Here is a 27,910-nt window from a genome sequence, read left to right as displayed (position 1 = left end):
ATGAGAGATGCTCAGGCTGTTGTCACAAATCTGATCTCCCCACAAGTTACCAGGCATACACATCAACAGGAGGAGATAACCATCACACCTACATAATCATCATTACGCTACATAATTGTCGAAGGAGGAATGTAAACTGCAAAAGACTGAATGTTATTTCATGCCCTCATCCCCATTTGGCTCCAGTAGCTCTCGGAAAACCAAGTGACAATCTTTTTATTCTGATTATGGTATTCACATATACCCGTTTCCAAGGAGAAGACAGTTCCTTAACAACCAAATAATGCTATTCTCCAAGCTCTAGGAAGAAATTAGGCAAACTGCAATTCATGAGAAACAGGACGTGAAAAACATGAAGCTGTGAGTTTTGTCTTTCACGGACAACTTGTTCTCTGTTGTACTGTTCCAATTGCTGACTATTAGAAAGCTGCTACAGTCACAGTAAAAATTAAAAAGTATTTTACTAGGAAGAGCATCCACTGTACAATATGTACATTTAATATGTTAGTTTAGCATAAATGCTGCTGGACAGATGCCTGCAAATACTTCTACTCTTATACTCGTAGTAACTTGTGCTAAAGAACGTCCAGACAACGTAGTAACTGGTAATATGATTCATATGGAACGCTGGAAAACAAATCTCATAATACGATCAAAAATTACATTATGCCAGTGGCTGAATTTATTTGACTAAACTTCAAATGATGGTTCTTCAACACAAGTAGTGCAAGTGTCTATTAAAATATTTTGAACATTAACAGACATCATGAAAGGTTTTCTATCCTAAGAAGGTTAATCTGGAATGTAGGCAATTTTGAGTCTACAGTGCAATCATCTGCATCATCAACAAATTCAACGTCAGCCTGGAATTCTTGGAGCTCCTGCTTTGTCAGCCATGCCATCAGAAAAATAGGACTACGCTTATCAACAGTGTAGCCAGGAATAATGCTGTTGCAGCACGTGTTCCACAACTCAGCCTCGACTAATGAAGTCAGAGTGGTGGTCTGTGGAACAGCTTTTAGGATAAAGGAGAAAAAAAAAACTGGATATTTAAAAAAAGACAGCAATATCAATAGGGAACAAAGTCAGTTTGTGAATGCTAATTGACAACAAAAAAAACAGGTCACATGTCTTTTCCAATTCTTAATGCAATTTATAGAAGGAACAGTTCAAAGCAGTAAATAACTTAGATGTTTAGGAATCTCAGTACTAGTGCTGCATAATAATATAACTGATTATAGCTTTGTTTAATCAGATAATTAACACATGCAATTTCAATTACAACGATGCAGTTATAATTTTTTTTTCTTTTTACTTTAAGATCAATAACAATCTGAAATGCTGCTTACATTAGGATGTTGCACATCTAATGCCTTTAGTATAACAGAATTAAGATTGTAAAGATGTTCTCTTTTTTTTGCTGTTATGTGAAACGCATTGTGAAATACTTCTGTAAAACATACTTTAAGTGTTAAAAAAAATCTTCTAAATTAAACAAACATGTAGTTCAAGTTCTACATTTCGTCCATTAGTAACACTAAAATAAATGTTGTTAAATTCAAGTTTAAGTCTTTCTCAGCGTTGAGATGAGGTCTGATTCACATTCTTATCTAAGCATTTCTCTTACAGGACCACCAGGAGATTTTCACACTTTAGGGTGGTCTCCACTCCCAAATTATAAACTCAGGATTTAAGAATGTAACCCTAATTTTAACATTGGAGATGCCGACAGGTTTTTTTCTTGCTATTTTGGTAACACCTTTTGGGTAATTTGGGTTTCTATGTAGTTTTCTTTTAGGGAGAGAAATTCTCCTGCCAAATGAAATGAACCTAATATTAAAGTACAGGAGGGTATATTTAAATGCTTCTATCTGCGTTCCAATTTGGCCTTGTGCAATGACTGATATCGTGCAGCTTTCTGAAACTGGGTTTCCATTAAGTTTTTAGATTGCTTTGAAGGACCGCAAGTGCAGCCTGCCTCATTTGGCCAGTAAAAAAATAATAAAACAAGCACAGGAATCAAAATTAAAACCCAGACATAGTGTAACAAAACACAAAAACAAAAAAAGAATTCCATAAGAAAGTGCTGTGTACTAACCTTGTATTATTTGCCAAACATTTTGACTGCACATATATTTATTATAAACCTATCACACCTCTACATATATAAACAAGTTTCCCTGCAGAACCGTACCTTCAACAATTCTGATCCTTATGGTAGCCTATGAATGAAGCTAAAATGCAAGAACTTTAAGTTTGATATAAAAATGACAGTCAAAATGTTTAGTACAGTACATTTTTAAAACACTGGTAATAAATCTACAATACATATATCTGTGGATGAGTCTCTCCAGCTGTTCAAGGAGAGGATTCTCCTTAAGCAGTACATTCCCAGGAAGTGTGCCTGTTATGGGATTAAACATACAAACTGTAAGAGTTCCACTGGGTATGCTCATCGGTTCAGAATGTACACTGCGAAGGCCTCTCTGTGCCAGCTGGCTGCCCCTGATTCTTGCAGACCACTATCAAAAAACCTGTAATTGATCATACTTTAGCACAGTTCAAAATATAACTTAAATTTGATATTGGAGCAAGAAATGCATTTGGAAAAACTAACAATGCCTCTTGAAAACTACAGTATGACCCTGTACCTGAGGCGACCAAACTGACAAACATCATCTGATGTCAGCCGTATCATCCAGAATACACAATGAAAAAGCAGCAGCATATTCTCAATACTGTCATTTATTTTCTGTAGCCAATAACATGCCTTCCTGGGTGTGAATTCCCTAAGCCATGAGTACACTGCAAACTGTTGCAGGGATTATGCTATCCACAGCCACCCCTGTTTAGGGGTTAAAACTGTATCCACTGCAGCATTGGTTACTGTCTTTAAGGCTTTCTGGAAAAATAATGTGTGGAGTGAAGTTTAATTTCATGTGCTGTCAATAAGTTTGGATAAGCAGAGGAAGAAAAAAAAACACCACACAGGTGAGTTTGTTTGTTTAAAAAAAAAAAAAAAAAAAAAAAAATTCTCAAATCTCAACAGGCCTAATAAGGCGGCAGCATGCACCAGGAAGTTTTATTTAATTGACTTTAGTTTATTGCTTGCTCCAAGTACTGGACATATTTGGAGTGTTTTGTCTGTTGTTCATGCCAGCATTATAACAAAGGGAAAATTAATAACCCGCCAGCATCTACGTACTTGCGTTCACATAGTTTTGTAGTGCTCAAATACCTTATTCAAAAATTTCCAATTCCACAATGAATGAAATGGGAGTTTGTGAAGGGGAATGTTATATCAGATGGAATGATTTGTAAACCTGAAGAACTAAAGGGCCAGTGGGTGTCATTATATGGTAATTACGAGAGGCTATGCTAATGTATAGGAAATCATGCATCATAAGAACACACCAAAAATTAAACATGCATTGCATTAAAAAGGGTGTGAACAACAACCTTTTAAAATTTTACAATGCTATTACAGAAAAAAATTTACTTTCCTAAATCCCTGCTATCCAAGTTTACAGCACATATAAACTGGTGAGATCTACCGGTCATCATTATTATTATTATTATTATTATTATTATTTTATACAAACTTGAGCCAGTGTATAGATAACAAGTTCAGGTGAGTCTTTAAAAATTCATAGCAAAACTGGGAATGGTTCAAACTGCTATGCAATGGGATTCCTTCTTCCATTCTTGTATCTATGCATCCATTTTATAATGCATACATGTTTTTTCAAAGTTTTGACGGGGCAACTTGAACAACTGTTAACCAAATTAAATAGAAAACGGTAACCCAAGGGAATATGTAGTTCCCCATGGAAATGCCCATTTATGAAACAAGAGTGTAATTACATATTTTTTAACACTTAAAAACAAATACAGAAAATGTTTGTTCTACTGTTACTCTACCTGTCACATTTATGAACCTGACAGACTGTTTAGTTTGCTTCCTGTAAATGAATGAACACATTGCATAGAGCTACACAATTTCTTGAAAATATCTTCAATGAAAAAGACACCAGCTGCATCAAAGATCAGAAATATTTCTGCTAATGATCACTCTGTCAAACAGAGCCTTTTTACGTGTTTATATATATATATATATATATATATATATATATATATATATATATATATATATATATATATATATATATAAATAATTTATTTTATTTTTTTATTGAATTAATTAACTGATGGTTAAAATAGAATATCCTTAAAAGGTGAACATGAATATATGAAATATTCTGTAATTTGGCATTTACTGTAGTTCAGATTAGACATGTATTTCAGAACATTTGTGGTATGACTAGCAATTTGTTCTGCTTTGCTAAATATTACGTTTACTTCTGAAATATCTATTTTTAGACTGTGATGTGCTATGAAATGAGCAATTTCTTGAGATTCCTAAGAATGTGCTTTTGACACTCGTGTGGAAACACTGATGGAGCTCTGTGCCCTGTCCCTGGCTGTTTTCTCTTCTTTTTTATACCACATTTCATTGGCCCTTGCACCTTGCATTATTTGTTTTGATGTGGACACAAGAGATGTGTGTATCTGTGTCTCAATAAGATGACGATTCTTCAATTTGTCCCTTAAATTTGACGCATTTTGACCCATAGAAAATAGAAAATAGGATGCATTATTATTATTATTATTATTATTATTATTATTATTATTATTATTATTATTATTATTATTATTATTATTATTATTATTTTATTATTATTATTATTATTATTTTTTTTTTTATTATTATTATTATTATTATTATTATTACCCACTGTCTCCCAAAAGCCATCCACCCTCAATATCTCTGCAAAACGATCGGCGATATCACAATTTGCTCAAATGAAATTGCTGTTTGTACTCCCAGAGTATTGAATGACAGCATCTAACACAGACATTTTGGGATCTGAGATGGCTTGAATATTATGGAACTAATTATTTGCTGCATATGTACAGGTGCTCATTCACAGTAAGGAGCAAAATTGGCATATGAGATCTATCTTTGGCAATTTTCTTTATCTAATAAATTAGAGTATTACAAAATGTAATGCACCACATGTACATTTTGTATTTGAATTGTGTACATTTTGTATTTAATGTGTAATTTATATTTTATATATATATATATATATATATATATATATATATATATATATATATATATAAGCTGTTTTTTTAGCATTATATCATTTAGATATATATATATTTATAATCTCTGGATTTCCATAGAAATCAAGAGTAACTAGACACCTGATTAATGAGCTGTTTTTTTGCATTAAGTTTTTCAGTCAGGCTTTAGACCATAGCACACAAACAGCCCTTGTTAAAGCTATCAATAATGTGTTTCTGGCTGCTAATTCTGGAGCTTTATCCATCTTGGTTCTCTTGGATCTTAGTGCTGCGTTTGATACTGTTGATCATGCCATTCTTCTTAGTCATTCGGAGACCTATGTGGGGATTACAGGCACTGCTCTTTGCTGGTTCAGATCTTACCTGTCTGACAGAAAGCAATCTGTTTTAGTGGGTGGTCCTTCCTCAGGTGTTCCCCAGGGTTCTATACTGAGCCTCTCTTATTCAGCACCTATATGCTGCCACTCTGCCAGATAATCAGTCATCACAGCGTGAGTTTCCACTCACGTGCGGACAATACTCAGATGTATTGTACCCTGACACTAAAGTGTCTGTTTTGTACTTTCACACAGTTTGGCTGAAGTTAAATTATGGATGCAACAGAACTTTTTGCAGTTGAATTGTGCAAGGACAAAGGTAATGTTGCTTGGCTCTCCACATCATCTGCACAAACTCGGTAGCTTTAACATGGTTATTGATGGGACTGACATTCGGTCTAGCTCTGAAATTAGGAATCTTGATGTAATTTTTTACCCTAGTTTAACCTTTGAGTCTCATGTGAATGTCATCAAGGTGTCATTTTTGCATCTCTGTAACAGTGCTCGACTACAACCTATTCTCTCCCTGCCTGACGAGGAGAAGCTAGCACATGCCTTTGTCTATTCTCAACTTGATTACTGCAATGCCTTGCTTGCAGGTGTATTAAAAATGATCTGAGTAGGCTATAGTATGTACAGAATTCTGCAGCTACAGTCTTAAAAATAACTAAAATATGTGAACATATGAAAACTATTCTGGCATTCTTGTATTGGCTGTCTGTTAAGAGGAGGGCTCATTTTAAAACACTGTTGACCTATAAAGCCTTGAATGGTCTTGGCTCTAAGTTACATTCCTGTGTGTAACTTGCAATCTGCAGCAATCTGTTAAGTGTCCAGGCTCTGCTCTATGGATGATCAGGCATTTTTCAGTTATGCACCTCTGGAGGCACCTAGGCATGTATGCTCTTCCCCTTGAAACTAAAGGCTCTCGAAATGTTGGTATTTTTAAAGCACAACTGAAAAAATTTTGAAAATACTTCCAGTTGTAGGCATGCAATGCTCCTGTGGAGGGGGCCCTAGCATTCTGCACTGTACAGGCAACTGTGTCCGAAAGCTCTAAGGCAGATAGACAGTTCCATTCAGGGGCCAGACCCACAATCTGCCTGGTTCTGGGTGCCAGAGGATTTCTTGCGTCTGGCTGAGGAGATCCATGCGCAACAGGATCTCCCAGGGTTGGCCCTGCAACAGCTGGCAAAGGTTTGAAGATCAGAAAATTACGTGCCATCTGGGGTCTACCAGAAGTACTGTCGTCTTGTCTCTTCCTGACTATGGAGGAAGGCAGGGAGTAGCGATATCGCCAGGAAAGCGTACAAAAGCGCTTTGGGCCAGTTGTGGGCTAGGGCGTCGACGCCTAGTGGACCTCCGCAGCTGCTGAGGGAGAACCACAGGTGGCAATGGGTCGTTTCTGCCGTGGGAAGAGATGGGCTTCTCCGAAGCATTCCCAAATGCGCTGCACCACACAAGGGTGCAGTCGCCATTCTGATGGTTGAGGACCCTCCCTGGAGAGGATGTCCCCATTCCCGGGAGATGGACAGCCCGGAGAAAAAGTGCGCGCCTCTGTGCCCAGATCAACAGCCGAAAGGCAGTGCGGTGTAATCTCGAGGACCGAAGCCCTCTCTTGTGGGTCACGTACGCCACTAATGACGTGGTGTCCGTGCGGACAAGGCCACGTCTGTTCTGGGACAGAGGAAGGAAATGTTGAAGCGCGAGGTTGACCGTTCTCAGCTCCCACACATTTAGGGATCTGCCTGCCCAGATCGCCCCCCAACCAGATCTGGATGCGTCTGTCATCACCAATTGATGGTTGACTATCACTCCAATATTTACGCCTTCGCTCAGGTGAGAGGCTTGCCTACGTAGACAATCAGGAGAGCAATACAGTGAAGCACACAGTGTTGCACTAGGGTGCAGAACAGCAAAAGCCTGGTTCTGGACAGCACATACCGGAGTGGAGCACAGGCTCAAGGAGCTGCGGTGTGTTAGACAGGCAGAAAAAGTGTACTTTTTTTTTTTTTTTAAACTGCAAAAGGCAGTAATAGAAAAAAAAAAATATTGTATAAAAAAATGTATATAGATCCGCTTACACTCACAGCAATTCAGCTATTGGAAAAACACAGTCACAGGCCGGTGAACTGTAAATTTGCATTATTATTGTTATTACCAAGCACGCCAAGTAGACTGGCTGAAACAGCAGAGCTGGGTCCCGGTGGAGGAATCACACTTTTTTTTTTTTTTTTTTTTAAACTGCAAGGAAGTAAAGAAAAAACACACACACCAGTAATGCTGTGAGGGTAAAACAGCAATCACCACGGCAACACAGGTAACTGATTTTTGTATTTATTTTTTAACCAGTGTGACGGGTAGGCGGGCTCAAACAAGCCAGGGGGAATGCAACAACAGCGGGGCACGGCAGAGCCAGGGTCTGGTGGAGGATCACGTGTCTTTTTTTTGTTGTTGTTTTATTTATTTATTTTAACTGCAATAGCAGAGGAAAACACCAAACAGCAAGCACTGTAAGGTTAGAAAAGAGGACTACAATCACAAAGTGATGCAGGCTGTTGAAAAGAAGAAGAAACAGCGCAGTTGTGCAGAGTTTATAGCCGAGTTCACAGACGCAGTTTCTGATTCCAGTGAAGTGGCAAGCCGGCTTCCAGCAATAAAATTGCAGGGGGAACACCAGAAAACAAGACAGAGAGAGCAGTTTCGCACAGTCTCAATCACAGCAGCTGTACAAGGGTGTCTAGCCTGGACTGCATGAAGTTACACAACCGGGGCAGAGCATAACCTACAACAGAGTGGAGCACAGTCTACAGACACAGGGCACGGAGGCACCGTTCGCACCGCGTACCATATGGACTGTGTACACCCAGTACTGTGCAGCACCGTGTGCACGTGCACTGAGCGCCGTGAGCAACACACCGGGTGCACTAAGGCGCTGTGCAACCAAGGCACCTTGCGCACTGTATGCACAGAGTATCGTGTGCAATGAACACTGTGCACACCGAGGCACCGAAGTACCAAGGGCTGAGCGTGCATAAAGGTACCGAAGCACCGGGGGACAGCTAATGCAGTGGTGCCTACCCTGACCATGTGTAGTCACACACCTGGTCAGCGAGCAGCATATACCAGTGGGACAAAAAGGCTGAAGCCGTGGTGGGCGAAGAAGCACAACAGAGAAAAACAAAACACAACTTGTAAAAGGCCCGACACACCGGGGGAGGGGGTGGGCTGAGGTTGCCAGCAAGGTCTACTCAACAGCTAGGCAGGTCGGAACACAGCCCCAGTGGAGGAATTGCACAGCTGACTGGCTGTTTTTTTTTTGGTTTGTTTTGTTTTTTTTTTTATTATTTTTTTTATATATACTGCACTGCAGCTAATTTTCACAGCATGTAATAACTATACTTGTTGTGTAGAAATTAAATTACAAAAAGACAATAAGATAATTTATTCACAAAAAAGTTTTTGAAAGTAAAGGATTCCACTCTAAATATCACCATGCATTCACTTTCAATATGATATTAGTTCAAACATAGGTAAAATTAAAAACCCTAGAGCTTCCCCATAGCTTAGATGTTGGAAGTTATTCACAATATTTCCATACTGTCCCAGTTAAGGACTTAATCTGGTCACCTTACCCCTACTATCCACACCGTGTATGCATGCGGGAAACTGGCCAGATCTGCCATGCTGACCACACGGCTACTCTATACTATAGACTTTGTCTTTTCCGAGGTTGACAGTCTTTTTGTTCTGCTTCAAATGACAATTCTCCTAAAAGGTCCAAATTAACTTGTGGAAAGTCACTCATTTTTAATTATTATTAAAGGCATAGCAATATTAACAGATCAGGTAACGGAGATGGTCTATGATGTCATAGCCCTGCGGCAAGACAATAATTATCGCACGGTCATCTTATCTTGTTCAGCCAATCACAGCATTTAATTTATACAAGCCATTTTATAAAGGAATATTATTTCACACCCTCATATGTACACTTTTTTCAATATAGCACTATGTTTCCATGACAACACAGAATACAGCAACATGATGCGACAGTTCTGTTTTTAATACGCTGCTGTTTTGGCAGTCTATTATCTCTGCAGTGGCCTAATGAAGCTCTGGTGGATATTTTGGATGTGATGCACTTTAACCAGCGTAGAGGAGATTATTACAAATCAAGCTTTTCATCAGATACAAAGTGCACTTTTATATGAACATACCATTTAGAATCGTGTGTTCTGGACTAATGTTTTATTGCAGCTAGCGAAAAAAATCTAATAAAATCAGTCACCAGTAAACTAAGAAAAGCAGGTTGTTAACAATGTAAGCTTGCTAATCACCTCAGTATGAATGTCTGGATAGTTTTATGAAGTCCTTTCACTCAAATACTCAATGTAGCCTGTACTTGATCTCGCCAAAAGAGAATTAAGCCATTTTAATAAAAGACAATGCAACAGCCATTCCGGGATCGAAAGGCTTAATTCAGCCCAAACTGTACGGGAAGTACAGTGCTAATGAGCTTAAGACTCTTATGAGTTCCACTGTATATCACTGTTTCACTGTCTGCATGCACAGTATCACCAGGCTTTTACTGTTCACAGCATGTAACTATATGTCCCGGTCATTAAATTAAATTAGCTCTGCAGCTTTTTTCTTTTCACCGTCTTCCATGTTGTGTGTTAATGAATGCTACATTGACCCTATGACCTTCAATCTTCCCTCGTAACCAGTTTAAGACTTCACACAATATGAGCCCAGTAGAAGTCCCTGAAATAATCCCATGACATCATTTCTGACCGAGGAGATAGAAAAAAGGAGGGGCGGGGTTAATCAAGACAAAGCATCACTGGTAGCATAACTTGAGTCCAGTATGTCATATCAGATTGAATGGTTTGTAAACATGAAGGAAAACGTGGAAGGGAAAAAAAAAAAAAAAAAAAAAAAGGTGTGTAATTAATTTGTCCAGAGGTTAAAAACAACATGGCAGTGAAATGGTTAATTTTCAACTGGACACCACCTGTAATGGAACTTTGAGAGAATTATAGAACACAGCCATGTACCAGCTGTAAGACCCTATGCAAACGCATTGAATACAACTTGCATAGGCAATGTCTGGAAGTGAGCTGTATGTATTCTACAAATATCTGAACAATTATTTACTTTTTGTTTCGCACATATTTAAAGGCAAAACAAACAAACCCGTGTCCATCAAACGAAGATCAACACAGCCACTCTGATCCTTATTTACTTCTGGCTATGCTGCTTCAGATTTAGGAGGCAAGTCAATTGGGGTTCGTTTCTATCTGCTATGTCAGAGGTCAGGTACATCACTCCAACTTGCAAAAGAAATGACTCCTATAATGATCAACATTTAATTTTTTTCACATGTTGCGATCCTGCAATACTTTTGTGATGTGGAAACAGAAGGTAAAAGGAAAGCATTTCAAGGGAACTTGCTACTCCGATTTACAAGTTTGGCTTTTGTGCAACAGGAGTGTTGAAAAGTCAGCAAACAGCTAGCTGACTGACTTGCAGCATGACAAACATATGTTCAGTTGGGGTTCCAAAGTGGAACTAGGTTTTGTTTGTTTGTAAAAATATTGTGCTTGCTGTGCAGGGTCACAGTGAAAACAATAAATATACACCCACTGCCCTGTTTTACCATGAACTTTGTTATGGACCTTTATTCTTGCACATTGTCACGCCATATTTATGAAAATAAACGTAGATCTTTTATTTAACATTATATTTCAAATGGCCTGACAGTGCACAAACTAAGAGGACTTATTTTGCTGTTTGGATGCGGAGAGTGTTGAACGGCACGGGGCAGACGAACACTCCAGAGTCTTAAAGGTTCAAAGAAGGGAACTCAAGCTGGCAACGGTAAAAACAATAGAAGGGTTTTGGTTGTAGAGAGAAGGAGGAAACCAACAGGCCAGTTGTAGTGAGAAATGGACTGCTGCTGCAGAGTTGAGACCTAGAGTGTGGCAGAGACTGATCACGACAGAGTACTACCGAGACAGAGTGCTGCTGAGACTGCACTGCTGAGACTGATCGAGACAGAGTGCTGCAGACACAAAGCCATAGAGAGCACAGAAGTGGGACTACCAAGGACCAGAGATTGCACTTAGTGGCTGTAGCACATAGCTGTGACAGCATGCTTTGGACTTGCTTTTATTCTTTTGTTTTACTTTGCTACGGTCCACAGCAGACAGTGGTCCTTTATTATTTATATGCCCTGCGTTAATAAACTGTGAATCCAAGAAACTGCAATCCTGTGTGATCCTCCTTCACTTCCACGCAACACTATAATACCTATAACTTCATGTGAGAGTATAAAGTATTACTGTTACAGAATGCTATGTGAAATCCGATATTTAAATTTCAAATACATGTTGAAATATCCTCATTGCCAGTAGGGATGGGTCGGTATACCAGTTTTTCGGTTTAGGTACATTACAGTATTAAGACTACACCGCAATTATTTTAATTTGTTTATATAACAGTTAACGCATTTTTCAACTGCAAACACGCTTCTTCTAAACAAAGGGATGGTACTTACAGCCTTAGTAAAGTGTCTGAAGAAGATCTTTTTGTGAACTGATACCGTATTCTGATAATGGTTTTGAAGGAAACTGTCAACAACACAGAATACACGTTTCAATTGCTGCATTCTGTTACCCAGAGCTTGCTGTGCCGGTTGCTCTTGGCTGCTGTCTTTCTGATATCACACGCAGCTTTTAGAGAAACGCCCTCTCCAAACCTTGCAGCGTAGCATACATTTCAACGTCCTATATTTACATATGTCTGGATTATCAACAGTTAGTTTAAAGTAATTGATTAGCATTAACTTTATTGTAAAATTATACATCACTTATCACAGATTTAGTACATTATGTCTGAATAAAAAAATGATTTATTTAATATAGCGTTGACAAGGCTGTTCACGGCTTCATTTTATAATGATAAAATGTCATTCATCTCCTCTAACAAGGTGGCAGCAGTAGTTTTAGTGGTTATTTGCATTACGATTAGCAGGTCACTCGTGATCTTTGCATCGTCCCTTTGATTCACAGCCGCAGTCTGCCTCCAGCAGTAACATTTCAAAGCTGCGCTGGGCTCTGCAGAATCTGTACAGACTTCTGTGGGTGTAGAGAGATGTCTACAGCGCATCTCCACGATTCTGTGCAGAACTGCGGAAATCTGCGTTATAAGAACACGACCAACGTCTCAAATAAAATTAGCACAGACCCGCGACTGCAGCAGGATAACCTACTTATTATCAACATAGTTTTGTTTAAACTTATAACTATATCAAGTTATAACAGTGTTCCAATTTTCTTAGGTAAGAGAAGAAATCTTTTTTTTACAAACTCCACATGTGTAATAATCATTGGAAGCTTACTTGTGCAATCTCGTGACGTGTAGCTATAAATCCAGTAACACGTTTTAGTATTATAATAAATTTTTTTGTTATACATATTTTATTTATCCGGTTGAAAAAAAATAAAATGACCATCAGCTAAACAGTACTTATTTATTTAATTTTATATATTAAAATGTTTTAACAAACTACAGTACCATGCCATTTTGAGCAAATAATAGATCTTAATACTGTTGTAGTATAACGTTGAGAGTGTGCAATTTTATTTATTTATTTTTTGTTGTTTTAATTATTCTGATTGTCTTCATAAAAAAGAAACATAAGTTATCTGGCATAGTAAAATACTAAATACCAAATGTTTAAATCATTCCATGAAAGGAAGTGTGACTTGTTGGTTTTATTTTTGTGAATTACAGTAATTTAAGTGATTTACATTAGTCTCTATTTATTTAAGTCTTTATTTGATAACTTGCATGATGTACTGTATACTGTGATATAAAGGTTACCATGGTATTTTTTTTTTTGCTAAACAGCTGCTAACAGCGAGATTCCTACTAGGCAAATCTACAGTACAAAAGGTTAAAAATAGGATACATGTCATTTTGCTACACTAACTGTGTTACAGTAGTTCTCTGGGGAAAAATGTCAGTCCAGTTTGGCTGTCATGATTATAGTACATCTGCTGATTTCCTACAGTAATTTTCCCTTTTGGAAATGCCACAATATTCTGTGTAAGCATGCAAATGCATGTGCTATCACACAGATATCACAAATACAGTTTGAGCATTTTCAGATAGATTCAATTAAATAGCTTGTTTCACACTCCGCAATACACAGTAATTTCTGGCCTTCATCCAATTCCAGAATTCGCATAAGCATCATTTCCTCTGAGAAAAAGCTTACTTTCCAGTTTCCTAAATCATACAAGGCAACATACTCCACTGTTATGTACTTTAATAATGAGCTTACTTTTGGCTGTGATTAACAAAAAAAAAAAAAAAAAATGATGGCTGTGGTTCATAACTAACATTTATAGAGCGGTCTGACTTTACCCAGTCCAGCCCCACTGATGCAGTATATCCACCTATGACAGAAATTCTGGTGATAAATCTTCCCCCCGACCTGTGAGGGCGCTAAAGAACGAGAGGAGAAGCATCTGGAAGGGCTAGCCTGACAGTTCGTTTCCGGGACCGGGAAGTGGGTCAACCTGGAAAGAAGCGAGACTCTGTTGTAAGACCGTACTGATTTGAAATGGTAAAAGAGGGGCAGCTGCAAGCAATAAGGAAGCTGCAACCGTTTACCTAGCTACCATGCGGGATTACATATATACGCTGATCAGGATTGAGAGAGGAGCTCTCATTAAAAGAAAAGAGTGTTGTGTGTTGTTTGTGTCTGTGTAAATAACTGTCTGTGTTTTCACCACTAGACAGCTAAACGCACAAATCCAGAGCTGTCGCGAGGGTCGGCACGAACCGGATCACCACTGCACCAACCGTCACGAATTACCTGTGTCTTCACCACCGCACACACACGTCTGCACTCACCCAGGACTGGTGACCGTGTGTTTGTTTTTGTTCGGGACTGTGCCCTGTTATTGCTATCCCCGCGCTTTACACATTGTTGCATATAGCCGGGGATTTATTATTTGACGGTCACCAGACCTGGATTACAAATAAAAGCACTTTTTTACTGGATATCGTTGTCTGCCTGTCACTCCTGCATCGCATCACCGCTACACCTGTTCCCCTCCACCAGCCACTTTGCCACACACCTTTCACTGAAAAACTTGCACACAGTAAAACCACAAACGGATACCATTTACCTGTAGCTGTTTGTACCAGTGACCAACTCTAACTCTTGCCTGACCCTGGCTTTTGACCAAAATGGTTGTCTCAACTATATCCCTGTCACAGGTGAGGGATATTTAAAGCAAACAGTTATTTGTCACAATTTGCTTGGTGCTGCCTCAAATTTCTCCAAACAACCCATTAAAACAAAGTACTTCCTTTGGTGCCATTAAAACTTGACCTACTACAAAGTGACAAAGACTGGATAACATAAAAATGTATTCAACAGTAATGCTGCATGACCAAGTTGTCACAAATGTTACATTATTACAAACTTACATTTGGCGTACAGTCACAACAGCTACAAAATAAACTGACTCTACATTGAAAATCACCGTGGTTTTGAACCGGCTCAATGCATTTATAAACTTGATATGACAACATATTAAGGCTGTGCTCACACTTGGTCTGCACTCAGTACAGTTTGGTACTTTTGACTGTCAATGATGGAGGGGTGAAATTCTGCCGGTACACTGTACCGGGTCTTAAATTAAATGCTGGTGTCACTGAAAATAAGCAGCCTGGAAAATAAGTCGCCTCTTGCCTTTTTGCGCATGAGCGACATTCTAAATTTAAAGGGGAGGTTTGTGTCGTGGTAGTGTCGTGACTTTAAATCGTCAAACTGTATTTGATGTGTGATCAGCGTCTTTCTACATAGTACGCTGTTTTACCCTTAACAAATGTTATGAAATTATTTTTAAAAGCTACATTTTGAGTGGAATAAATTGTATCAATTTAATAATACCACTTTGTGATATGACATACCGTTAAATTCATTACTATAATTGAAGGAATAGACTATTTTCATATAATCTATAGTTATTACTTAATCTGAGCGGTTAACTTTACCACATAGTTTACAAAGATGTGGTAAACTTTCAAACCAGAGTTGAAAGACAATTTGTCATTTTACATTTTTAATCTGTCCTTCAGATGAGACGTACCGAGGTCCTATTGTAAGTGACGTTACAGCAGTTGTTGATTCATAGCTCACTCCCTAGTCTCTGTTGTTGTTGCTCAGTTGTCTACATATCTCTTTGCTAATAATCTCTTTGAAAGATTTCAATCCGGCTTTCTTAAACAACATAGCACAGAGTCTGCGCTCAAACGTTGTTAATGACATCCTGCTGAATGCAGATGAGGGGCTGTTATCAGGGATTGTGTTTTTGGATATATCTGCTGCATTTGACAGCACTGATCACACAATTCTTCTTGATCGCCTTGAGAAAACTATTGGTATTACTGACACAGTACTCTCCTGGCTGCGGTCCTACTTAACCTCCTGACATCAATGTGTCCTTTGGAGAGTCAAAATCGGCTAATTCTCTTGTTGTTTCTGGGGTTCCACAGGGCTCTGTTCTTGGTCCTTTACTTTTTAATTTGTATATGCTACCAGACAATTTGGTTTTAATTTCCAATCTTCTGCCGACGACACCCATATTTATTTTAAAATTAGTTCAGAAGATGTAAATGTAAACTCCAGACTATCAACTTGCCTTGACAAAATAGGGGCTTGGATGTCAAAACATTTTTTTGCAGTTAAATGCAAATAAAACTGAATTTCTTTTAACTGGCTCTAAAACAGCATTAAATAAAATCCCACAACACTTGACCTTTGGCAGCCTCTCCAGTAGCTTGTAGCAAGCTGTGAAAAGTCTTGGAGTCTTATTTGATTCTACTCTTAGTGTTCAGCAACACATTTCAACTGTAGTGAAGCCTGCTTATTATCATTTGCGGAATATATCTCAAGTCTGTTTGTATCTTGCAGAATCTGACGTAGAAATTTCAATTCATGAGTTTGTTTCATTCCGTCTGGACTACCCTGTAAACTTAACAATCACTTACAGCAAGTTAACAATACATTGTGTGGGACATGCGTATTTTTGTTGTTCTGATTAAAAATAAAAATAAAAAAGTGAATGCATATTGTTTAACTCTTACAACTACACAAAGAAATTGGTATTTTATTTGTAACTAATTTGCGGCAGGACCTCTGCCAGACAGATGCGACAATCGCATCGGGCAGTGTGTCTCCAGCTTAAGTCACTTTGGATAATATCATCTGTTAAATGTGCAATTCATAATACTAATAATAAACCCTGGGTACTGAATTGAAGTTGTTTAAGATACAACTACTAAAGTAAAATGTATAAAAATATATAAATGCATTATTTTATGTAAGGGATTGTCACAAAGACGGCCGGAGTGGGTGGCGTCAGACCAGAGCCAGAAAATAAAACAACAAGAGAGAGGTGGAGTTTGGTGGAGCTGAGTGAATGGTCTCGCTCAGCATTTAATAAATAAACAGAACAGCCAAAATAAAAAGGTTGTAACATACAAAAACACAGGGCATGGCACTGGTAGCCAAAATAAACAGACATACATTAATATTCTTATGATTATTTTTACCTCCGTCTCCAATCCCGTTCTCCACTCACCAAACACACAACCCCGAGTGAGTGAAAACATGTAGCTTTTATGCAGCTGTACCGTGACTCGATTGCTAATCAATCATTCAATTGGAGTCGCGGTACAACTGCACGTGAATTAATAAAGTGCAATTCCCCATGCTCACATAGTATTTACTTGCACGTGAAGTGCCGTGCAAGCCTCGTGCCTAAATACAAACATACATTTGTAAACACACGCGAGACACAGACCCGTTTATATCTCGTGTACCAATGCCTATACACCAACATTTAACACACCACACGCAACATATCAGAAAATACACACAGGGGCGGGCACTTTGTCACAGGGACGAATCAATAATTAGTAAGCATTTATTGTGCAATTTACTTTTATGTGAAATTATCAGGGGTGCGATTCTATCGTGAGCACAAAAAACTTTACTTTTTTTGGGAGGGTATTGCGAAAAACCTACATAATGTAATAATTAAAACATTAAGTCCTATAAAAGAACACTCACTTGTAATGAAAGTTTAATTCTGGGTGCATTTCTTTTTTGCTATGCTCTGGTTAGCTTTTTAAACAGCAACTCTGACTTCCTGGACGTGCATCAACACCACATATTACAGCAAAGGAACGCAAAAAAGACTTTCCTTCTGGTGAGTTTCATTCATCGGATGGACATTTTGTGCTTTTGTGTACTTATTTTCCTTTTACTTTTTACATTAGTATTCATTTACTTTTTTTTGTTTTTAAATCACTGTTCCATTAATTCTGAACACTACTGTAACAGTAGAGTTTGAGAAATTTGAAATACTTAAATAGTAAAAGAACACACTGCAGAGCTGTATATTAAGGTCCAATATAACTTTTAAAAACAGAAGAGAATGTAAGTGATGCCCTTTAGCAAGTTTTCCAAGCATATACTTTCTTTAAAAGTACATACAGGTAAAAGAGTTATTTTTGTATTTTATGATGTCTTGACTACCCCCTCCCCCCCAAACAACAGCCAACAACAATATTAGTAAGTATACAAGTCTGTGTATCAAGTCTGTGTATTAAACCAATAACCCCAAAATGTGTAAAAAAAAATCTTGACATGTTATGTACAAAATACATTAAGACAAGTTTTTAAATGTACATCTTGTCTATATTATACTTTATAACTGCAGAGCAACCAGATTATCTGACCCTAAGAGAGCTATCCAAACTAATATGCAAGTTTGTCAGCGAGTAGGGAATTAAATGTTTGTCAAGGGGTGATTTTAAGTACATAAATATAAATTATACTAATTACAAATATAAATTTATACAAAATAAAGCGATCGATCTCATGACGATTAAATTACATAAAATTAAAAATACAGTAAAACGTAAAGCTGAGGGAACGCAAAGCCACTTTGTGGTTTCACAAAGTGGTTTCAGATTTGGCAAGAGAGTCAGAATTGGGATACAGATGTAGGTGTGGTTTTATGCTTTCCAAACACGGGCCCAGCTTGCAAGGTAAATGTTAAGCACAGTGATCAAAGTGTTGTTTTGTTGTGATCCTAGTATTTTATGTTATGAGGACTGTAAATGAAAACCAAAACGGAGAGATGTTTTTTCTTTGTACAATGCCACCTTTTTATAGTTTATTTAAGGTAAATCTGAGTTTGCACTTGCGTGTAAAGGAATACGTAAACCACATTAATGATATTACTAAATGAAAATGTGTAATTTGTCACTTTGTTTTTGTGTAGGAACCACAATGCCAGGAATTAAAAAAAAAATTGGATGTCTACTTTTATAATGTTTCTGCCTGAAATATGCTTATTTTTCTGGAACACAAACAAAACAGAGAAGCACACAGAATATATTGTAGGATAAGTAATCAGTAAAAAAAAAAAAAAAAAATTAATAATAATAATAATAATAATAGGGATATAATTATGTTCTAATCCAAGGCTGTTATTGCAGCATGGCCAGGTCCTGTTGTAGGTGAGCACCCAGTGCCTGGAAAGCATGAGCATTTCAGAGAACACTATGGAGACTGAAATGGCCAAGTATTTTTATTTATTATTATTTATTTTATTTTTTAAAAGAGTAGTGCCTGGTACATTAAAAATAGAGGGGTATTTCAGTCCGTATTGCACATTATTTCACTTAACCCTTTTTGTATCATTTGTTCATAGCAGTTGTTTTCTTTATACACATTTTGTATAACATCCCCCCCTTTTCAGCATATCTTGAAACAAAACTCCCTCTCTACAGCAGTTACTGCATAGTGTGATATTTGTTAATACTTATTTAAGGTTACATAACATTACATGAGTGATACCGGCAGAGGTTACAAAGCTTTCAGTATTTTCAGCTTCTTTGTTTATGATAAATTGTTTATATTTTCAGTTTTTTTTTTTTTTAAGGCTTATTTTGTATTCATAAATGAATTGTGTATCGACTGCGCATATGAGTACCTACACTTTTTTGTTGAGAATTTCACCCATGGTGTGACTTGTGAACAACAAAGGTCTGCTTGGGAAACTAACCATAAAGAGTCCACCTAAGAGGTGGTCTCGGTCCGTTTGGCAAGCGTCAATGTGAACAGCAGCTGGGCTTGGTCCTTTGGCACATAGGAAACAAACTATACGAGGTAAGAGGACTCGGAACTAAACATTTAGTGTGTTGTTTAGTTCATATTCTGAGGAAACAAGTCGAGCATCCCGGGAAAACTGGGATTGTCACAGTATTCAGCATACATTTTTTTGTCCCGATCGGAAACAGTAAAATTGCTAATCGTACCAGATTTGTACTGCTGCAACGATTATATGAATTCATTGATTAATCACAAATTTTGCCGTCACCAATTAAAATTTTTATCATCGATTCATCGACCACCACCCCCCCCACCCCTCCTCCATAGAGTGTGCGTAAGCCTTGTTCTCACAGTCTCGGGTGATTCTTTAACAATCAGTGAGCACTCAGAAGCAAGTAGTGATATGAGCCCCTCCCCCTAATACACACAGGCAGTTTTTTTTAAGTGACAGTAAATGTGGAGAAGCGGATTACTGAAGTATCTAGATATTCCCAGAGCTAAAAGATCTAGAAAAAAATATATAAGAATTGTGATCGCAGAGACATTAGTATTAGCATTTGTTTATTTATTTAAGGCAAATGTTTACCGTAAATTTATCAACACAGGCTAGACTCCCCATGTCATTCTTTTTTTGTTTTATTTCATGTGCCCACTTTCTCCAGTTTTTTACACTAGGATCAACATCTCTTCCTCCTCCATCAGGTTATTCCTCCCCCCCACACTCCCTCTCCTTTCAAAACATCCATAACAACATTTCTTGCCATGTGGGCCACCTGCATTCAGTTTGTAATCAAAGTCTGCCTGCCTCCCGCTATACGTCCAATCTGAATAGGCCCTCCACACAGAAGCAGAGAAAATATTGAAACAGCGGACATGAGGTCTTTGTCCTCAAACGCAAAAAACAAAGACTCAGACTCGAGGTCTGCACCCAGCTGTTCCACTGGACCAGGGCAGTTTCGTCCAAAAGTAGTGAAGCAAAAAAAGTCAAAAGGCATGGGATTTTTTTCTTCCTCCAGATGGAAACACTAGCACGGTGACTTGCTCTTTATGCAGACAATCACTGATTTATCATAACAGCATGATCGTTCTGCTTGAACTAAAAAGAAAGCACCCCTTTGCATTAATAAATGAAACAGAAACCGAAATGCAAGTAATACTTTCTTATGAAAATAAAACAATTTTCATTTATGATTTATGTTCATCTGGTCATTTACTAATACAAATAAATAGATAGATAGATAGATAGATAGATAGATAGATAAATAAATAAATAAATAAATATTCAGACTGAATTTGCATCACTAATTATAAGAGAGTAAAATGACCAGATGAAAGGAAGGGCAATTATGTAATTAATACATTAAGTTGTGTCAGTTCAGCTAACACTGTCAGTTAAAAGGCCTAACATTACGAAAATAGGAAGTACATTTCTTACTTATCAGGCTCCTCACTTGTGTTCTATGCCTCGTTACTTTGAAATGTTTATATAACTATGCGTCCATCTCAAAAACGCTTGGTGACTCGCAACTTAAGAGATTTATATTTTTGCAACAAAGCCCCTTCGCTGAATAAGTATAATAATAATGTAAGGATTTTTTTGTGTATTTCTAATCATTATTATTATTTAGTGTTTAGCGTTCACTGTTGAGTGGCAAGAGTTAAAAGAAAGACAACTAGAATGAAACAAAGAAATACATAAAATATTATCCTTACATTATTATAATTATTCTTCAACGAATGGGCTTTGTATCAAATACAACAAGTGTAAAACATTAAGTAAAAAGATACCCTTTTTAAAATCTGTTTGATATTTTATAAACTGTACATTTCTCCTTTAATTTATAATGCAGCTCTTCTACAAAAGCAAAACAGAGGAGACTTGATGCCTTTACTTCTTGCAAGCCTTCTTGCAGTGTTGAAAGTGCCAAAGCAGTGAATAACAGCACTGTGAACATGATCATGAAAGACCTTCGTCCAATATCTATAGTGGAGGGGGAAGGATTCCGAAAATTTCTTGAGCTTTTGGAGCCTGGATACCAGCTGGCTTCGAGCTGCCTTTTTACCCAAATGATTGCGAAGTAGTACATTGGCACTATGGAAAATATTAAGGCGGAGCTGAAAACTGCAGAAAAGATTGCCTTAACCTCTGACATCTGGACCAGCCTAGCAACTGAGGCATACATGTCAGTGACAGCCCATTTTATCACTAAAGACTGGCAACTAAAAACCATAAATCTTGCCAAAAAACCTCTTGCAGAAAAACACACAGGTGAAAACACTAACCAAGATTGAAGAAGTGCTTAACAAATTCGAATTAGAAGCGTCTTGCATTTGTGCATTAGTTTGTGACAATTGTGCCAACATGGTAGCTGCTGCCAGGAAACTGAAGGACAAGTTCAGCTGGGCAAACATTAGCTGTGCAGGGCACACAACCCAATTAGTAGTGAACAATTCTCTGATAGTTACAACTATTGAACAAGCTGTAGGAGCAGCAAGATGTTTGCTAGTGCAGGTGATCAAAGAACAGACAGACAATTGTAATCCAGGTGAAAAAGGTTTGTTTATTTTATTTCCTTAAATCCAGAGCCTGACAGCAAAACAAACAGTAAATAATAATGCTGGTACCATACAGTTTACAGTGGTACAAGTGAAGTGCTGTCCCGGTTTTGTGCTGGCCTCTGGTAACAGCTCCGGAACGTGTTAGCCATCTAGTGATTACAAGCAACAACAGATAGAACAAACAAACACTTATTTATTTCACCAACAGTACAGGTCCTTCCGGGTCAATAGCACAACCAAAAACGAAGGAACAGATAACATTGCTTCGCCCCCCTATTTATAACGCCACTCATGACCCCTTGGTAAATGATTGCAGCTGTTTTTTTATGATCTGCAGCTGCCACATCATTTGCCCTCCGGGTCAATGAGTTAGCGTATTGAAGTTCCGTCTCTTTTCTACACGACTGACTTCCTTTTAACCCTCAGAACGAAGTGTCAGGTCACGTAGTCAAAAGTACTTACTCTGACTCTGTTACTTAGCACCCTCGCAGGTCGAGAGGGAGATTTACCACCAAGAATCATTGTCTTTCTGTCACAGTGTGCCACAACATTCACTGAAACAAGATGATTCCACCCAGTGGAATAGCACACTACACATGGTCACATGACTGCTAGAGCAAAGACGGCCAGTGACTGCTGTGCTTTCTGATTCATCGATGACACGTCAGCGTTACCTGGACCTGCAATCAAACCAGTGGTCTGTACTTAAAGAAATTAAACAGCAGCCTCAAAAGGCTATTAGAGCCTTTTGAGGCTGCAACTACCATCCTCTGTAGGGAGAAGTATGTGTCACTGACAACTGTACCTTCGCTCATTAATGCTTTGATAAAGAAAATGCAGCCTGATGCTGATGATTCACCATCCATAAGGAATTTCAAAAAACAGTTGCCCTTGAACAAATAAATAAATCACTGGAAATTTCTGGACAACCCTTCCGCTGAAACTAATGCCACTGTTGTAGCAGCAGATCTTGACCCACGATTTCAGGAGCTACAATTTCTGAACCCAGATGATGTTTTGCAACTGCAAGTTGGACTCACAAACTTAATCCGTACAGATTCAACTTCTTCTGTTTCAGGCAGTGCAGAAAAGAGGCAGCCAGTTCAGCCAACCCCCAGGAAGAGTGGGCACAGTGGTCAACAGGAGAGTCCACAATCCGTTAAGCAAACAGTGACAGACAGAATGGTTTCTTTTGAAGATTGCAGCAGTGAAGATTCTGTTGGAGAGAAAACTTCAAGTGTGCAGAAAGAGGTGATGTAAAATCTTTCAGAAATGACTAGCAGCAGAGACACTGACCCTTTAACATGGTGGAAGGCAAATCAGGAAAGACTCCCTTACTTGTCAAAATTGGCAAGAGCTTATCTGAGCATTTGTTTTCAGTAGCAGGCTCTGTAGCCTCATGTAAGAAGGCAAGCCTAACCCCAAAACATGTCATGCTGACATGCTGGGGAATGTGGACTCAAATACTGTGGACTAGCAAAAATGCAACTTTGTACTGCCATGTGACTGACTTGATGATAGCAAATATAATTCATGTCTTTAGTTTCCTCAACAAATAATTATTAAAAGGGTTATTAAGATCTGAAAACAAAACAGGTTATTTGTTTAAAGTACTTCCCGCTGTGAAATGTAATAAGAACATAAGAGAGTTAACAAACAAGAGGAGGCCATTCGGCCCATCTTGCTCGTTTGGTTGTTAGTAGCTTACTGATCCCAGAATCTCATCAAGCAGCTTCTTGAAGGATCCCAGGGTGTCTGCTTCAACAACATTACTGGGGAGTTGATTCCAGACCCTCACAATTCTCTGTGTAAAAAAGTGCCTCCTATTTTCTGTTCTGAATGCCCCTTTGTCTAAACTCCATTTGTGACCCCTGGTCCTTGTTTCTTTTTTCAGGCTGAAAAAGTCCCTTGGGTCGACACTGTCAATACCTTTTAGAATTTTGAATTCTTGAATTAGGTCGCCACGTAGTCTTCTTTGTTCCAGACTGAACAGATACAATTCTTTTAGCCTGTCTGCATATGACATGCCTTTTAAGCCCAAAATAATTCTGGTCGCTCTTCTTTGCACTCTTTCTAGAGCAGCAATATCTTTTTTATAGCGAGGTGACCAGAACTGCACCAAATATTCAAGATGAGGTCTTACTAGTACATTGTACAGTTTTAACATTACTTCCCTTGATTTAAATTCAACACTTTTCACAATGTATCCGAGCATCTTGTTAGCCTTTTTTATAGCTTCCCCACATTGTCTAGATAAAGACATTTCTGAGTCAACAAAACTCCTAGGTCTTTTTCATAGATTCCTTCTCCACTTTCAGTACCTCACATATGATATTTATAATGTACAAAAAAAGTTGGACAATTTTTTGTGGTTTTACCAGTAAAGAAAATTACTTTTTTTTTCCTTTTTCATGCTATTCTGTTAGAAAAACATTTATAAAAAAAGCAGTAATTAACCTATAGTTGCTTTTTGTCTTATGAAGTGGTGAACTTAAATAAATAGTTTCTGCTTGTAAAATGATAAAGTTTATTTGTGGTGTATTTTAATTGTCTCAATGTATTAATTAGGTGCCATCATTTGACCTTGGTAGTTTTTATCAGAAGGACACTATGCGGAGTACTCCTTATTTCATACTTTATTTTAGATACTTTAGAAATTATAGATTATTTTTTGTTGCTGAAATAGAAAAGCAAAAGAAGTGTAATCATCTCGAGACATTTATTGCACTGGGTACATAAAAATCTGTAAAAATGGTTTAACTTGCTAGCTACTGAGTGATGTGTTGGTATTTATCCAAATTGATTAACTGAAGTAATAATCAATAGATTAATCGATTACTTTAATAATCATTTCATGCGGCACTACGGTTTTGCTTTTGTATTTTTAGTACAAAACTGTATTGCATGCTCACCAAGTTAATAGCCAAGTAATGTATTAAGTTGTGTGTTAGTGCCATTCAAGAATAAAATAAACAATCTTATGGTTTGTTTACTCATTCTGATTATGTGTAGATCACATATTTAAATGGTAATAGCTGATCTATTTTTTTTTTTTTTTTTTAAATCTGGCTTTTTATACATTTAACATGTTTTGACAAGAGACAATGTAAAGAAAATAATGAGTTTTAATGATCTGCAATACATTTCACCCAATGTTTGTGTTATTATATACTACTATTTTAACAGCTTTAGGAGTTGCTACGGCGTCAGTGAAATGAAGAAAAAAAACTCCCAATTTTTCACTGTGGAAATCTGGTAACCCTAAACTACATGGACATTGCGAGAAACTGAAGCTCTGATTAAAAGACATGTGGTCAGGCATCAAAATCCAAGCCAAGCTGGACAAAACTCACAAAAATAGTCAAATATATTCAGTCTTTTCTCAAATTACTTTGTTTAATGCCAACAGTAGGAGAACCTTGCAGAATTGCATGAACTGCACTATTTTCCTCGTACTGTAGGCATTCAAGAAATGTATAAATTAAATTAGCTAAGTGCTCCTGCAGATTCTTCCACAGCAATATGTAAGAATATAAAACATACTATATTAAAAACTGGAGCAATACATCAATAGCTGCCATCTTTCAATATGCCTTGCACGGTACTGAACGGTTCACAGACCATATAAACGAAAGGAGTGCACTTGAAAACTGCATTGTGAACACAAGCAAACTCGGTCCTGAAAAAAATAGGAAAGGTCCAAAAAAAAAAGAGAGTAAATAATTAACTTGCTTCCAAAACGAACTCGTGGCTTCCATTTTTTTTCTATGTTAAAAATAAATAAATAAATAAATAGATCATGTAAATCAAGGATTAGATAGAAAGACTGAGGCTGACCCAATTTCTTACATCCTTGAACTTGAAGGTGGTCTCACAATAGACACAGCAGACGTTGGCAAAGAAACCACCAGTGCTTTGCAGGTGCATGCTGACTGAAGACAAGAGTGCTGCCTGTATACTTTATCTGATGTGTCAAATAAAACCAAATAGCCCTAAACGAGCAAGCTTTTGGGAAAACAGCTTCATAAATTTCTGTTTTTCTTTTTAAAATAAATATTTGTGTAAATTCAGCAAATTTGAAAACTGTAGGACAAACATACCAACAGAGAGTTTTTGGTAAATCTTTTGTTTAAGTTGATGTTGTATTTCTTTGGCTGGAAGAACCCCATAGTTAAACAGCCTTCCATGTTCTTGGAAATATGAAAAACAGGTATTACTATATCCTTGTTAGCTAGTCACATATGTAGTTACTGGCAAGTGTTAAAAGTCAACAGGAAACCCATTACGTTACCTTTGGTGTGTTCCATGTTGTCCGTGTCGCGCGTTACATTTGTAACTATACTGCAGAGTCTTTTGACATCTTTAAGTACAAATAATGGGTCAGAAATCAACTTGGCAATTCATTTCTCAAAATGATCTCTGTATCCAGATCACGCCCCCTCCCGCAACAATGCTGCTTTCCTGTTCCAACAAAACACCACTAATTTGAATAATAGCACCAGCATTGTTGGAGGAGGGAGCATGAAGTAGTTCTCCTGGTGAACGATCCCAAGGAAAACTAACACACAATCCCTAGTTGATTTACCTTTGACGTGTGCATAAAAAAAGAAAAATCTAAAACTATGTTGATTTACAAAAAGAACTGTTCCAATATGGACAACACAGGATACAGCAAAGGTAACGTCTCTCTTGTAAACACTGCAAGGTGTGCTGTAACACTTCAAAATTCATCACAGAAGCTCAAGTAAATGAAGATCAGCAGTAAAATCTCAAGTGGCTTTTGGAGAGTTGACTGCTGGGTCACCGGCATTGTTTTTCCGCAAAAGCTACCTCGCATAGAGGGGCAGTGGTGCTGGAACACTTACCTTTACTTTGACGAGCCTCTTTGCAGTCTTTATCTTGGCTTCACAGAAAGCTCCCCTGTATTTCGCGCTCACGTCGGTACCAACAGTCAGGTATGGCGGCTCGTCAATAGTCTGGAAAAAGAGAGAAATCCTCAACTACAGCTGGCCTTCAAACCAATACAGACAAGCTGCGGATTTGTAAAACTGGAATAATGACTTACTGTGGAAGTGTCTTTAATAATGCAGTATAAAAACAAGATTGGAAAGTGTTATCCCCATTGCTTCCCAAAACACTCTGTTCAGAGTATTCCCCGGGAAAAATAATCCGCTAACCTTTATACCTTAAAATCACATGCCTTTAGGGAATGTCCAATCCTACACCCAACAGCAGCATGATTTAAAAAATAATAATAATAAAAAAACAACTTTAAGACAATAATTCACTGCAACAGTGAAAGTTCTGACAGGCATTTAGTGATACTCCAAAACATAATCTACTTTGTTAATACTCTCCCAAGATGACAAATTCAATAAAATCAAATTAAATTAATTACACTTCTATCTGCTATGCACCAGAGAGAAGACCTTGTTTTTTGTACAAGCCTACTTTAAAAAGGCCATTAAACCAGGAGTAAATCAAAACCTTGAAATGTAAGAACAACATGTACAGTAGATGTTTTAGGGCTTTGTTTACACAACACAAGGCTGGATTGAAGCAGCTGCTGCTAGGAGTACAATTTAACCCTTCACCCACACTGTCTACTAAACGATGAATTCCTGGCATCGCGAGTGGCAGCGCTGTCCCAGAAAGGGCTCTCTTTTTTGTG

At 37.7% G+C, this 27,910-nt stretch overlaps 1 protein-coding gene across 3 annotated transcripts in view; it reads right to left on the bottom strand.

The window, feature by feature from the left end:
- LOC121316081 (AT-rich interactive domain-containing protein 4B-like) overlaps positions 1 to 27,910 on the bottom strand; it is a 146,359-nt gene that overhangs the window by 71,999 nt on the left and 46,450 nt on the right. For all 3 annotated transcript variants that reach the window (XM_041250829.1, XM_041250830.1, XM_041250831.1), the window contains exon 3: positions 27,105 to 27,215. In XM_041250829.1, the coding sequence (XP_041106763.1) occupies positions 27,105 to 27,215 (111 nt within the window). The remainder of the gene's footprint in view (positions 1 to 27,104; positions 27,216 to 27,910) is intronic.

The sequence above is a fragment of the Polyodon spathula genome, chromosome 5 (assembly GCF_017654505.1).
Source record: "Polyodon spathula isolate WHYD16114869_AA chromosome 5, ASM1765450v1, whole genome shotgun sequence".
Classification (NCBI taxonomy): Eukaryota; Metazoa; Chordata; class Actinopteri; order Acipenseriformes; family Polyodontidae; genus Polyodon; species Polyodon spathula.
This window is presented reverse-complemented; position numbering and strand designations above follow the sequence as displayed.